Source organism: Lagopus muta, chromosome 1 (genome assembly GCF_023343835.1).
Source record: "Lagopus muta isolate bLagMut1 chromosome 1, bLagMut1 primary, whole genome shotgun sequence".
In the NCBI taxonomy this organism is placed as follows: Eukaryota; Metazoa; Chordata; class Aves; order Galliformes; family Phasianidae; genus Lagopus; species Lagopus muta.
In genome coordinates, this window is record NC_064433.1 from 24,144,247 (window position 1) to 24,157,366 (window position 13,120).

A 13,120-nucleotide genomic window follows, 5' to 3' on the forward strand; every position below is an offset into this window, starting at 1 on the left:
GATGGGAGTTCTCCCTTTTCCTGCTTGTTTTTCTCTTGCTTCACTATGAGGCAGAAACAAATCTCTTTGGTTTAAGGAACGCACTCCAATTCTGGAAATGCTACCTCTGCATACATGGTTCATCACTGAAATTGGGTAAAATTTCTAAATCATGGTCATTGTAAAAGGGATCTTTGTTTTAATTGTTTTGCCTCAGAAGTGTACAGTACAAAAGTATCTTTCATTTCCATTACTCCGTTGCTTCAAAGAATTATCCAGGAAGTAAATCAAGCAGACTACAGAAGCACCCACACCTCACAGTGCAGAAATCACAGATTGCCTCTCCTCCAAAGGCACAGCTGTTTCAAGATGATGCTACTGGAAGTCTGAACCCTATTATCAGAATTGCAGTGCCTTCAAACTTAGAATTGAAACATGTAAACCAATGTAGATCTATCAACTCTGGCAGACAGGTGCTGTTCAAAGTAGGATCTAAGAGCTGCCTCATGGCAAGGCAAGGCATTGTTGCTGAACCTGTTTTCTCATCTAAGTGACAGAGTTAAAATTGGCTCTTCATCCATACAGCTTCAGCTCAGGAATCTTTGCATGAACTTCAAGCAAAGTGTTCAACATCTGCCTAAGTGCTGCCCTGAAAATAAAGTTATCTCTTGAATGTAAATCCAAATACGCATGAAGATGAGTTTCAGGTTTGTAAGCCTTTTAAAGAATAGAGCTGCTTATCGTTTGCTCTCTAATAATTTGGCACAGCCCACAGCACTCATGGAACGTCCCTCTGAGCGCCGAGCCGCTGGTGCGTTACCCTTGGCACGCTGGCCAGTATTCTTTCATGGCCCGTTCCACTGGGTCAGTCTGCCCCTAGCATTTGTACACTTCTCTGTCCATAGGAGGAGGAGGCCAACTTCAAGCACAGGAAAAGGACGTGAAGAACTACTGCAGAAATATTTTAGCTGTGTGTTATTCTCCTCGTGGTCTGGAAAGCTCTTCATCGTGCTTCACCAAGGTACTAACAGCTTCAAGATTTCTAGGATAAGTAAGCCAAATTTCCTTACTATTTTTCATAGCTAATAATACTAGATATAAGCACTTTTTAATAAGAGGCAGAAGACATTTCTGTCATTCAGGTGATTTAGATGATTATTTTGTTCTGCAATAATTTCATGTTTCTATCTACAAAAACTTACCGAGTCAATAAATAGTTTTATAATGACACTTCCACAGTAAAGCATGATAGAAATCAGACCAAACACAACAAAACAGTGTCTCACCGTCTGCCCTGGACTGATTGAGAAGGAAATGTTTTCTAAGACAGCAGTTCCTCCTTCAGTGTATCTGGCTGTAAGGTTGGTCACAGTCATTTGTCCCCCCGATGGCCAGCTCTTCTTGTCCTTCACGTGCCTGTTCTCAATTATAAGGGCATCTGAAAACTGGTTATTCTTCTGTGGCTTAATGCTTTTCATCTCCTCTGTTGGCATGTCAATAAATTTAAATATTCGGCTGACAGACCGCATCTAGGAATCAAAACAAACATTATTCTAATTGTACTGAGCTACCAAAGCAAACAAAATCAAATTACTACTAATTTCTATCCAGTGAGTCTCCTTTCTATGTATAGTGCTGTATAATTTGAAAAGGTAAGGTACTTCTTTTACAGAGCTGTAGATTATTTTTCTCTCGTACGATGCTAACGTTGGCCAAACATCTAATTCCCCTTCCTTTATTTTAAAATGAGCACAGTAGCTCTCTTCACCTTTATAATGTATAGCAAGAACAGCAGATGAGCTGTACATCTGAAATCACCAATCATGTAAGAAATCTTGGAGTCTCCAGCTCCTTCCTCCCGTTTGGGGTTGCTCTACCTGAAAACTGAATTTCCTTGAACAATGATTAATCTTCAAAGATAAGCAGAATGCATGGAATTTGAATAGGTCAAGGATCAGATAATAAAAAGTTAATTCATCTCCTTTGCTAGAACTTCACTGGACAGATGGTCATAAAACATATTTTTAAGTCTATGAACAATTTTGGTTTGGGGCATTCATAAATTTTAAGTTCTGAAGTTTTTTTCCTCAACTGCTTTCCCCTTTAACTTATGGTGGCCATCTTAGATCCAGTCATCCTTTATTCTCCAAGCCTAGAGAAAATCCAGGTTTAAGCCTCTTTCTAAACATATGTTCTCCTTCCCCAGACATCCCAGTTCAAATTAATCTTTCCTGTCTGAGCAGAACTTATACAGCATTTTGCACGACATTTACAGGAACACTGTACAAATGTGCTGATACTTTCCTATCTATTTTAGGAATATCTTGATTAACACATCTTAAGATTATATATATTCTTTTCTTCACACTCACGTCTTACAGTCACCCTGTAACCAAGCAGTGGCTGGCCAAGCTTTCCTTCACTTTAGACATTTCTAATTGAAGAGATCCTTACTTACAAGAGAGGTTATTATTAGCAGTTCCTAAGTTTAAAGCCTTTGCACTTTGTTGACTGAAATCTGTTTCATATTTGTCATCTGAGGTCACCTAATACCTTTAACTCTTAGTGTTCTTCATGTTGACACTGCTCTTCAGCTCTGTGCCTTTGGCAGTTTTCTTCAACACATCTTTTTTTTGTTATTGTTGAGAGTATTAGAAAAAGATTAAAACAAGCTCAGTCACAAACCTAATCTTTGTTGAGTATCCTCCCTATAGCTCAATACCTACGGCTTAATGCCGTTTCCTTTCTATCCAACTCATTAACTAGTTTACAGTTCTTGCAATAATCCTGATCTCGTTCATTTACATGACTTCTGAAACAGAGCCATAGCCAGTGTATTCCTGAAGGCAGATTATTACTACATTACTCTTGTCCAGAAAATAAATCATCAAACACAATTATCAAGTTATTCTAACACATCCTAATTTCAGCACATCTGAGTTTATTCCCTCTGTGAGCTTTGTATCTTCAGTTGCATCTTCAGCATAGTTTCTAAACACTGCTACCATCAGACTAACAAACTGATGGTGGGATCAGTGACTTCTGATCTGTCTTTCTCAACTGGACGAAACATTTGTTTCTTGGCCACATGCCACCACTGCCACACTGGTGGATTCATTCAAAGCCATGGTTACTGATGGCCAAATTTTCAGACAGTTCTTTCTGAACTCTGGAGTGGGATGCCCAGTCCCATCCAGCCTGAGTGTATTGGTATGTGCTATTCCAGCCCAATTTTACAGATTTAACTGAAATGCCAAATTGCAGAACCCAATCATATCACTCTTAAATGATATTAAAGAAACATCTTTGTATATCCTTGACCTTATTAAACTGTTTTTGCATTCCTTCAGTAAACTCATGCTACTTCTATTATCATTGCTTCCTCCTCTTCTCTCCAGATTGAAATATCCAATTCAGTGGATTTTCCATGCAGGAGCAAATATAAAATGCATGAAAATACTGGGAAAATTGCTGACCTCTCTCAGCATCCTGAAACAAAACTGTGACAGAACTTTTGAAAACTGTGCTAGTATGCCAGCCTATTGATTGCAATTTTCGTCTCAACTATTGTGCAAGATGGAAAGGCATAGCCATCATTATGTTCACATATGAATGTCATCTCATTTTGATCATACAAACAGGAAGACCTTGGATGAGACAGGCCATTTTATTCTTTCTGACTGCATTTAGTAAGTCCCAGTAATGAACACCATGCATTCACGTCAATGGGTGTTAGTATCTTTTTTTTTATTCCCAGAAATTTTATATTTTTAGAAATATTGCATCTGCAGAAATATCAGAGCTTCTTTCCTGGCTTCTTGGCAATGAAATTCTGTGCAAAAAAGGGAATCCCTGTAACTGCCCATGATATCCTAGCATTATACATCAGCTAAAATCTGCTAGGTAGCCATCTGGCTAAAGAGTCTTGCCTTATAAAATTTAATCTCTATAATCCAGCTCCCCTGACAAATTTATCACTCACTTCACATGCGAAGATATTTTAGACAGCTCAGTACTTTAAATCAATTGAAAAGATGCTTTCCTGGTTCTGTAATTTGCATTATGATTTAGATCTGGGCAGAATACAGCATAAATGTCAGTAACATTTTACAATGATATCCATTCTTCCTTTTGGAGACTGAAATCTTCTGTCATTCATAATGACAGGCATAGTTAGGTGACAGAAAGTTTCTTATCTGTTATTCCCATCAGCAATTTAATTGCTACATTCACATTCTCCAACTAATGCTTTAGAATGAAGGAGTATATTTACTACTTTCAGCTAAAAATGTCTGGAGCATAATACACTATTTTTAGCCTTGCCTAATTGCATTTTACTGGGATTTTAATAACATTACAAAACCTTTAATTTACTTTCTCATTAATATCACTTAAACTATTCCTAATGTGGGATGAGAATTCATAATATTATTAAGTAATATATACTTCCAGAATGTGGAAGAGGTCATTTTTGTTTTTGTTTTCACAAGTAATCTAATACAACTAATTCTATAAGGCTCTGTATTCTTCTGCTATAAGAGGGCAGTTCCTTTCTCCAAAGCAGGCACATACAGTTTGCAGCAACAGCGCTGTGTGACACCATCTCCTCAAATACACGCTCTCTGGAAACCGCAGCATGGAACTGAGAGATACCACAGGAGGTCAGTCCAGCGGCTCAAGGCGGAAAAAAAAAGGTCCTGTGCAGTTTGTCACTGCAAAAACTAACTTGGTGCAGGCAGGCCATATGTTAATTGTGAGGTTTCTTATCTTTTGCTGACACGTTTTGGAGGCACTTAGAGGTAATCAAACTCATATGTGGGTTTTGGTGTGTTCTGTCTGACAGCAAGTGGAACACAAGTCAGCAGTGTGCCCCAGCAGCCTGAAGGGCCAACTGCACCCTGTGGTGCACCAGCCCCAGCATGGCACTGAGCGAGGGCAGGGGTTGTGCTCTGCTCTGTGCTGTGCGGCCTCACCTCCTCCACCGGGAACAGATTTGGGTGCCACAGTACAAGGACATACAGCTATTAGACCAAAGGAGGGCTAGGAAGATGAGGAAGGGTCTAGTGGGAAAGACATGGGGAGCAGCTTAATAATTCTGTGTTATTCAAGGAAGGGCCTATAGGGGGGCAGAGGCCCCTGGGTTTGCTCAGCTCAGAGCAGAGGAGCTGAGGGGAGGCCTGATGGCGGCTGCAGCTCCTCACAGGGAGCGGAGGGCAGCGCTGAGCTCTGCTCTGTGTGACAGCGACCCGGCCCGAGGGAACGGCATGGAGCTGCGTCAGGGGAGGTGGGAAACATTCTTCATCAGAGGCTGGTGGGCAGTGGAACAGGCGGCCCAGGGCAGTGGCACAGCACTGAGCTGCCGGAGTTGAGGAAGGGTTTGGACAGCGCTCTCAGACACGGGGTTTGACTTTGGGCAGTGCTGTGTGTGCCCCTGGGGCTGAAGCTGATGACCCTTGTGGGTCCCTTCCAGCTGGGGATGTTCTGTGATTCATATACTCCTATTCCAGATTGCAAAAACGAAATACTTAGTTCGCACTTGTACTGATTTTTTTTTGTTTGTTTGCTCTGGTTTTTTTTTAGATTTTGTGAATCTCCATATGACTGCAGCTCATTTTGAGAACTGCTGTTCTGATGTGGATTATACAGTCAAGAAGCGACTAAAGTTTTACCAGACTAAATAAGAGTTCTCGGGTTTTCTCAAGACCATACTAATATCATTTTCCAGTTAAGAATTACCAGCTGGATGGGTTAAGAGAGAACTAGCATGGAAAAATGAAAGTATGAAAACCAGCCATAAAACAAGCATTATTTTTAACAATCCTATTTTTTTTCTTTGGTCTTCTTCTTTACCATGTACCACTTTAATTCCTCAGCACCAGTGATGTATAGGATGGAGCACAATGTAGTGTAGAAAGTACATTCTTAATATCTCTTTGGGAATTCTTTTTTATCTCCTTACATAAATAATCTTGGCAATAATGAAAGCATGACAATTTCTTGCTCCCTGATGAAAGAAATTGTCCTTCCCAGTTTTAGCACTGCTGTTGCAGGATACACATCAGTGAAGGAGAAGGTTCGTGAACATTAAAACATTCCAGTGGGACTAGCCAATGCTTATCTGCAAAGGCAACACTTACTGGAAAACTTATTTTTGTATTTCCTTATCGAGGAAAAAATTAAAAATATTGCAAGACTGTCTGGAGGGCTAAGAAAAAGACTGAAAACAAGCTAAAGGGGTATTAGCAGAAATGATCAAAGTGAGGAGATAAATCTAGTCTAGCTGCTAGCTTTAAATGAAACAATGGGTAGCTGTCAGAGTGACCACATATGTTTAAAAGAAAAAAAAAGAAAGAAAAAAAGAAACACCAGAGCAGATAAAGTATCAGGACTGTAGAAAATGCAGTGCCAAAACCATCATGGGGTATTAAAAGACAATGGAGATTTTTCAGTTAGAGACAAACAAAGATGAACAGAAGTCCCTCCAAAGATGAGAATACTTCTGCATGTAAAAACAGAAATCCAACCTAGATTCTCAGATTGCTTGAAAACATACGCCAACATCACAGCAGCTCAAGAAGGCAGCCATGTGGAATAAAGTCAAATTAGCCACCTACTTATCTGTTTGGTCAGTATTTCTTCTGGTGCCTTTTTGTCTTTGTCATATTATCCTGTTTCCCTGTTTTCTTTCTTCCTGTCGTTTTGCTTGTACCTATTTCACTCATGTCTCGTATCTCACATATCTTGTTAAAGAATTCAGCACAAGTTTAGTGTCATGTACTAATTGCAGCAGCTGTGCCTTTAGCCATGGGCTTCAATCACTTGCAGAAAACACCAACTTATCTGACAACCAAAGACCACCACCTAGAACTGTGTGCACTCAGGCACAATTGTGTGCTGCCTTGTAAGCATGGATGTCACGGCAGCTCACAAAAGGGCCTAAGTGATCTCACTCAGAGCAGTGTGTGTATACTGGTAACTGAGACACACAGAGATGTGTCAGTTCTCACCAATCTGATGCAACTGGGAGCTTTTGAGAGAAATATAACCAAAATAGAACACTAAACCAGGCACACACGCAAGCCCTCGCAGGACATCCTTAACCAAATAACTGTAAAGAGGGAAGCGTCAAATGTGGAAAAGGGTAGGAAATAATATATCTGAATTACCCAATGAAGCCGTTTTATTGCCTTGAGACCATGAAGCTATTGTTATTTGTTTGTGCACAGAAGCAGCTTTTCAATGTCAGGAAACCATTCTGCCAGCAATATCTATGAGCTTGGCAGCTGGGATACTTAAACATCCATGGGATGGGGGAGGGCAGCAAACCATTACCAAAACAAGACCACAAGATCTGTCTACAAACGGATGCACCTTCAGAAAACTGCCATTAATACGGTGCTCCAATATACTAGTTTGTCTTAATACAAAGAACTCACGAACATATAAGGCAATTTGTTCTTTTTCAGGGGAAAGGGAGTTACTTTGTAGTTACTACTAATAGATGACAGCTTAGCATCAATGTAGTTTAAAAAGGGGAAGTTCTTTATTAAAACGCTGGTGTGTCCAGCACCCTCTCAATACTATACCAAGATTTTTTCTGCTCTTGTGTGAAGCATCTTCAATTTGCACTAAGCAGTATGAATGAACATGGCTCTCACAGACTGTGATATTTCAGTGACTACATCATGCCACATAAGGCTAAAAGTGAGCTTACACAAGAGAGTTCATTGAATGTTCAGTGCCATGCCTTACCAATAGGATGTTTTACTTTGTATCGGTCACAGCACTGCAGTCTGGCTTGCTCGCAGTTTTGGCAAACAAGCCCTTGCACAAACTGCTTGCCCTTCAAGGCAGCCTGTACTAACAACTGAAGAAAGAATTATCATAAAACAATTGGTGGATAGGGAAAAAATGTGTCCCTGAATGGCAGTCAGCTTTCTGGACTATCACCAATTGTATGTGTCAACAAGAGATTAGATTCTGTGAGTGGCTAATTCCCAGTTTTGGGGCTCTTAAGGATTTCCTTCAGGATGAGGGTGGTTGAATCACTTATTTAAAAAATAAATGTGCTCCATTTTTTCAAAACAATTCATTTCAGCTAATCAGGATCTAATTGTCGCCTGTGAAAGTTATTTGTTTTCCAGCGCTTGAAGGCTTGGCTTGAGAAGATACTTTAGGATTCAGAGAGATTATGACTGGATGCAAAGGACTTTTTATCTTAGATTTTTTTTTTTTTTATAGATGCAATTAGGGTTTATATGGAGTTTGCCACAAGAATTCTGTCTAAAATCAATCCCAGAATTCCTTAATTGTGTGAGAGAATTGACTGTTACACGATGAAAACCACCATAACAAATGTATTCTTTTATGAGTTTCCTGTCTGCTTCTCAACAAATAGGTGATGATAAGATAATCCTGTGAAATGTTCTCTCTTAAAGCTTAAAGTCAGTTTCAATTAATGAAGTAACTACACAAATTAATGAGATCAGCAAAGCCTTATTTCAGAAGTTATTCTAAGTAAAACTGGAAAAAGACCACCAGTTAAGTCTAGGAATGATTTTTAAATTGCTTCCATTTTGCATGAAAGCAGCTCAGCCTCATCCATTGAAATCTGCTGTGCAAAGCCTTTAAGTGGACCAAGATTTGATTAGGTATATAACCATAACAAAGCAACTCCAAGTCTTTCAGATGCTTTCCCATAACTGCTATGCAATCTGAATCCTCAAGAGCAAGCATTTGCTGTTCCCTTTTCTCATCCAGGAGAATTTCTGACCATGAAAAAACTCAGTGCTGTCCCAAAGCCAGGAGGTTGCTGTGAAAGGTGAAAGGAAATTTTTTTCACTTCTGATTGCTACACAGGTCTGATAATAACTCAGTGAGCACCTATAATCAACAGAGCAAGTTCTCTAAACAAACAAACCACAGCAGAGCACACTTTATGCTTACCAAGCTGTCCACATCTATGCTTGAGTTTACTGCCCACTGCAAGGTTCCCATGATGTTCATGGCTAATGTAAGAATAATGCCAACTCTACCTGGTCCATCACCTGCAAAAGGAAAAAGATTTAATGTATATGAAAATATATGGCCAACAAAGTTCACAAAATGAATATATATTTCATACATTGCATAGAAGATCTATATAACATGTTAAAATACATATTCAAATTCAAATTCTCTCTTTTTTTTCATGGAAAAAAACATGGATTTGTTGGTTATACAAGAAGATTGACAGTTTAGTCATCAATTGAACTCCTGGTTCTGTCAGTGAATGCACTAAAAACCCTGATCTTGATTTGCAATTAAATCTTGGTATCATAGAATCATAGAATCACAGAATCATAGAACGGCTTGGGTTGGAAGGGATCCCAGGGATCATCAAGCTCCAGTTCCCCTGCCACAGCCAGGGCCATCCAGCTTCAGATCTGGTACTGTATGTATGATCAAGAAAAGTATGATCAGCTATGAAACTCAGATAGTGTTAGAATAAAAAACTTCATTCTTAAAGTCACTGAATTCTTGCTCATCAGCTGTCATAACACTGATCCTGGACAAAAAGTTCAATGTAAAACAGGGGAGAGGGGAGTATAATGCCTGAGAATGAAAATCAAAAAAAAGTAAATGAGAGCACAGTGAATTAGAAACTCTTTTAAAAGATATTTGTAGCTAAACTTGCAGAATTTTTCCACAAAGCTGAATTATTCAGTTTTCATTGGGATCTTTCAGCTCGTACTCTGCTTGTCAGTGACTGGCTATGCCTGGCCCAGCTTCCAGGTAGAACAGTAAGGTACGTAGTGTTTCTCCTGTGTGTACTCTGTTTACTAGGAGTGGTGAGCCATTTTGGAGGTGATTTTTAATGGAATTTGCAAAAATTCACACCAGGAAATGGATCAATATGTGGGAACTGGAAAACTGAATGAATGCTTTTTCTAGTGATGCAGCTTTAAGAGGTCATTAAATCTTTCCATTTTCACTCAGCTATTTGTAAAATGAGAGGAATATTAACTCAATTTACTAAAAAACTTCAAGCTATATAGATAATAATCACCATCCAAGCTTTTCAGTACATTCACATGGTTATCTTTATGTGGTTTGGAAGCCACCAGATTACTTTTGCAGCAGTTTGGGTCAAGAAAAGAAAGTTGTTGCCCCTCAGATAACCTATTTTCAAACTAATCTCTTCAGTGAGCCTTCTACAATAGCAGACAACTGTGGTATAAATTCTATTTTAAGTAAAACACAATTTCTACTCTCTGACATACTTCAATCAGTGACTGCAATGTATGCTGAACTGTGCAGTGTTTACTGTCATCAGAAGTGTCCACAGACGAGCTGATAAACAGAGGCAAAACCTGCATTTCAGTATTCCAGTAAAGTTACTGTACCTGTGGTTATGATAGAGATGAATGCCACTGCACTGAAAAAGACAACAAAAATCATTTCTATCCTCATCTGAAACCAGCGCAGAGTTGACAGGTAGAGGAACCAGTTTGCTGTGTGTAGGTTCAGAGCTTTGTGAAACAGGGTTTCAAAATACGGCTGCCGCCCAAAGGCTCTCAGCGTCCACAGTCCTTTTAAGCTTGTAACAAGATGTGTGAATATTGGACTCCGAGCTGTAAAGTGTTTAAATTACAAACATCATAAACACTCATAAGAAAATACTTTTCATATTACACAAATCCACAGCCCTGTGTCTGACTCCTAGCAGTGTAACTACTGTCATTGGTTTAATTTATCTATGCTGTTGGCACACATGGTTGAAGTAATCCTAGCAGAGGATACGCAACAGTGTTTGCATGATTGGGTTGCAGTTCCATTCAGTGTCTTGCCAGCAAGTGACCACATTAATTCCTCATAGTCAGCATATTGCTTGGAGAAACGCCTGGTCAGCTGCAAGACGTCACAAGAGAAAGAAGGCTCCTCCCCAGCCAAAATTAATTCCTACAATTCTGACCACTCCGTCATGTAAGTTTGGGTGGGTTTGTTTAGCACAGATAGAGTACTTAAATGCTCTGGATTCCACTCCCCTGTCATGGTGTTAATTGTAAGGAAACCTTGAATTACACAAAAAATGGAGCGCCAGTGCTAAACCCCTCTAAATATGAAACAAATTGGAATTTATATCTGAGCAAATTTAAAGTTATGCATGAGTAAAAGGCAAGATGATTCACAACGGACTGAGGATTGTCAGATCCTGCCAATTTTTTGTAAAGGACCACAGTCCTGATCTGTAAACCCACACTTCAGAATCAGTTTTTCCATTTTAATTGGGAATATGTTAGTCTGATAATAGGGGAGAGGAAGAAATTTAGTCAAATAACTTATTCACAAAAAACAACTACTTGCACTCGTCAAAGAAAGGTATGGAGATTCTAAAGTTTTCTTATAAAGAAACAACTTTGTGAGGCACATACTAAATCTGATCACAATTTTTCAAGTTAAGTTTACTTTGAAGAAAATTGTATTTCAAGACTTTATTTGTTTTCAGCTGCAGTGGTGTTAAAGCCCAGCTTTAAATAGGTCTTCTCCGTTGTTCTTTGGCAGCAGAGCACTCAGTACTGGCTGGATCAGTAACAGCAGTGCTTTTAAGGAGATAAGTGTTCTACTCCCAGAGACAACGGCATCTTATAAGAGAGAAGGCAAAGAGGTGACAGGGTGAATCACTTCTCAATTGATTTGTGCTGGATTTAGTAGTCTACCAATTTTGTTGCTCATACCTTCAGATTCCAGTTGTTTCAGCTGCTGAGAAGTGTGGAGGAAGTATGCCCTTAACACAATAAAGGCTGCTATCACAGGCACTGATGCCAGGAAGATGTAGGGTTGTAATATTGAGACTACTGTTATAGCGCCAATCACAATCAGTATTAACTGTAGAATGAAAGAAAAATACTATTGATATAGTAAACTTGTCATTTTATAGACTAGAGATTGGTGATGAATTTCCTTCCCACAGCAACTACGCATTGTTTTGATAACCATAAAAAGCTAACTTGAGTAGTACTTGCAGCTGAGAACAAGCCTTTATGAAAAGATCATGAATAACTGAGACCAGATCCACATCTATAAGAATGTCTGCCTTTCCTAATACATGGAAGAAATGTTTTCTGTGGTAGAGACAGTATTGCAAACTTCTAAATTATGAAGTCAAACATATACACACAAAAACAGTAGCTATGCACTCACTCCAGCTAAAACAATGATACTTGCTGTACCTGCAATCATCTTTGAAACCTACTGATTCTGACTCTGTCCTGTCTGGGCTAGGTGTGCTAGGCTATCAGAAGCTGAGTGCCACTCTCCTGCAGATTCTGGGCCAATCAGTTTTCCAAGGGTCAGAAAAAATGGGAAATGGTACATCATAAATTGTGCAAGGGACTATAACCTACATATGAACCTAGTGATTGTAGTCATCTTAATCAGAAGACAGGAGATGAGTTGTAAAAGGACTTACGGTATGAAAAGTTAGTTTCAGGAAGTTAAAAAAAAAAAAAGTTTTGAGGTGACAGATGGGAAAAATCATTCAAATTAGTCTATTTAAATCTACCAGAGACTACTACCGTTCTCCTGAGACCTCATCCTCAGTATCTCCAGACAGATTTGCTTAAGTCAATCTTTACTCTAGAAGCACCTTAAGCCCTTGGGCTGTTTCTGTCCCATATCTGAATCAATGAAACACAAATACATCCATGTATGCAGAATAGCAAAACTCTACTTCATATCAGGGTGTTACCTTTCACACTTAACTACTTCAGCTTGCAAACTTATCAGCAGAAGGCAACTACAAATGTACAATTTCAACAGAATGACGATCACATTGAAACATCACTGTAATTGACCAGCTCACAGAATCACAGGATGGCTGAGGTTGGCAGGGAACCCTGGGTCCATATGGTCCAACCCCTGCCCAAGCAGGGACATCCAGAGCAAGGTGCCAGGACGACATCCAGGCAGCTTTTAAAGATCTCTAAGGAGGAAACTGTACAGGCTCTGGGCAACCTGTGTCAGTTCTCAGCCAACCACACAGCACAGAAGTGCTTCCTGTTGCTCAGACAGAACTTCCTGTGTTCCAGGTTATGCCCATTATCTCAAGAAAGAAATAGTTGGAAAACAGAGCTAATTTCACATTTAGAAGTTACTTGCA

General features: G+C 39.4%; 1 protein-coding gene across 2 annotated transcripts in view; it reads right to left on the reverse strand.

Moving 5' to 3' along the window:
- Positions 1-13,120, reverse strand: part of CFTR (CF transmembrane conductance regulator) — a 100,916-nt gene that overhangs the window by 12,471 nt on the left and 75,325 nt on the right. For both annotated transcript variants that reach the window (XM_048946695.1, XM_048946688.1), the window contains 4 exons: positions 11,697-11,847; positions 10,365-10,592; positions 8,926-9,026; positions 1,266-1,508 (listed from right to left, as the gene is read on the reverse strand). In XM_048946695.1, coding sequence (XP_048802652.1) covers positions 1,266-1,508; positions 8,926-9,026; positions 10,365-10,592; positions 11,697-11,847 — 723 coding nt within the window. The remainder of the gene's footprint in view (positions 1-1,265; positions 1,509-8,925; positions 9,027-10,364; positions 10,593-11,696; positions 11,848-13,120) is intronic.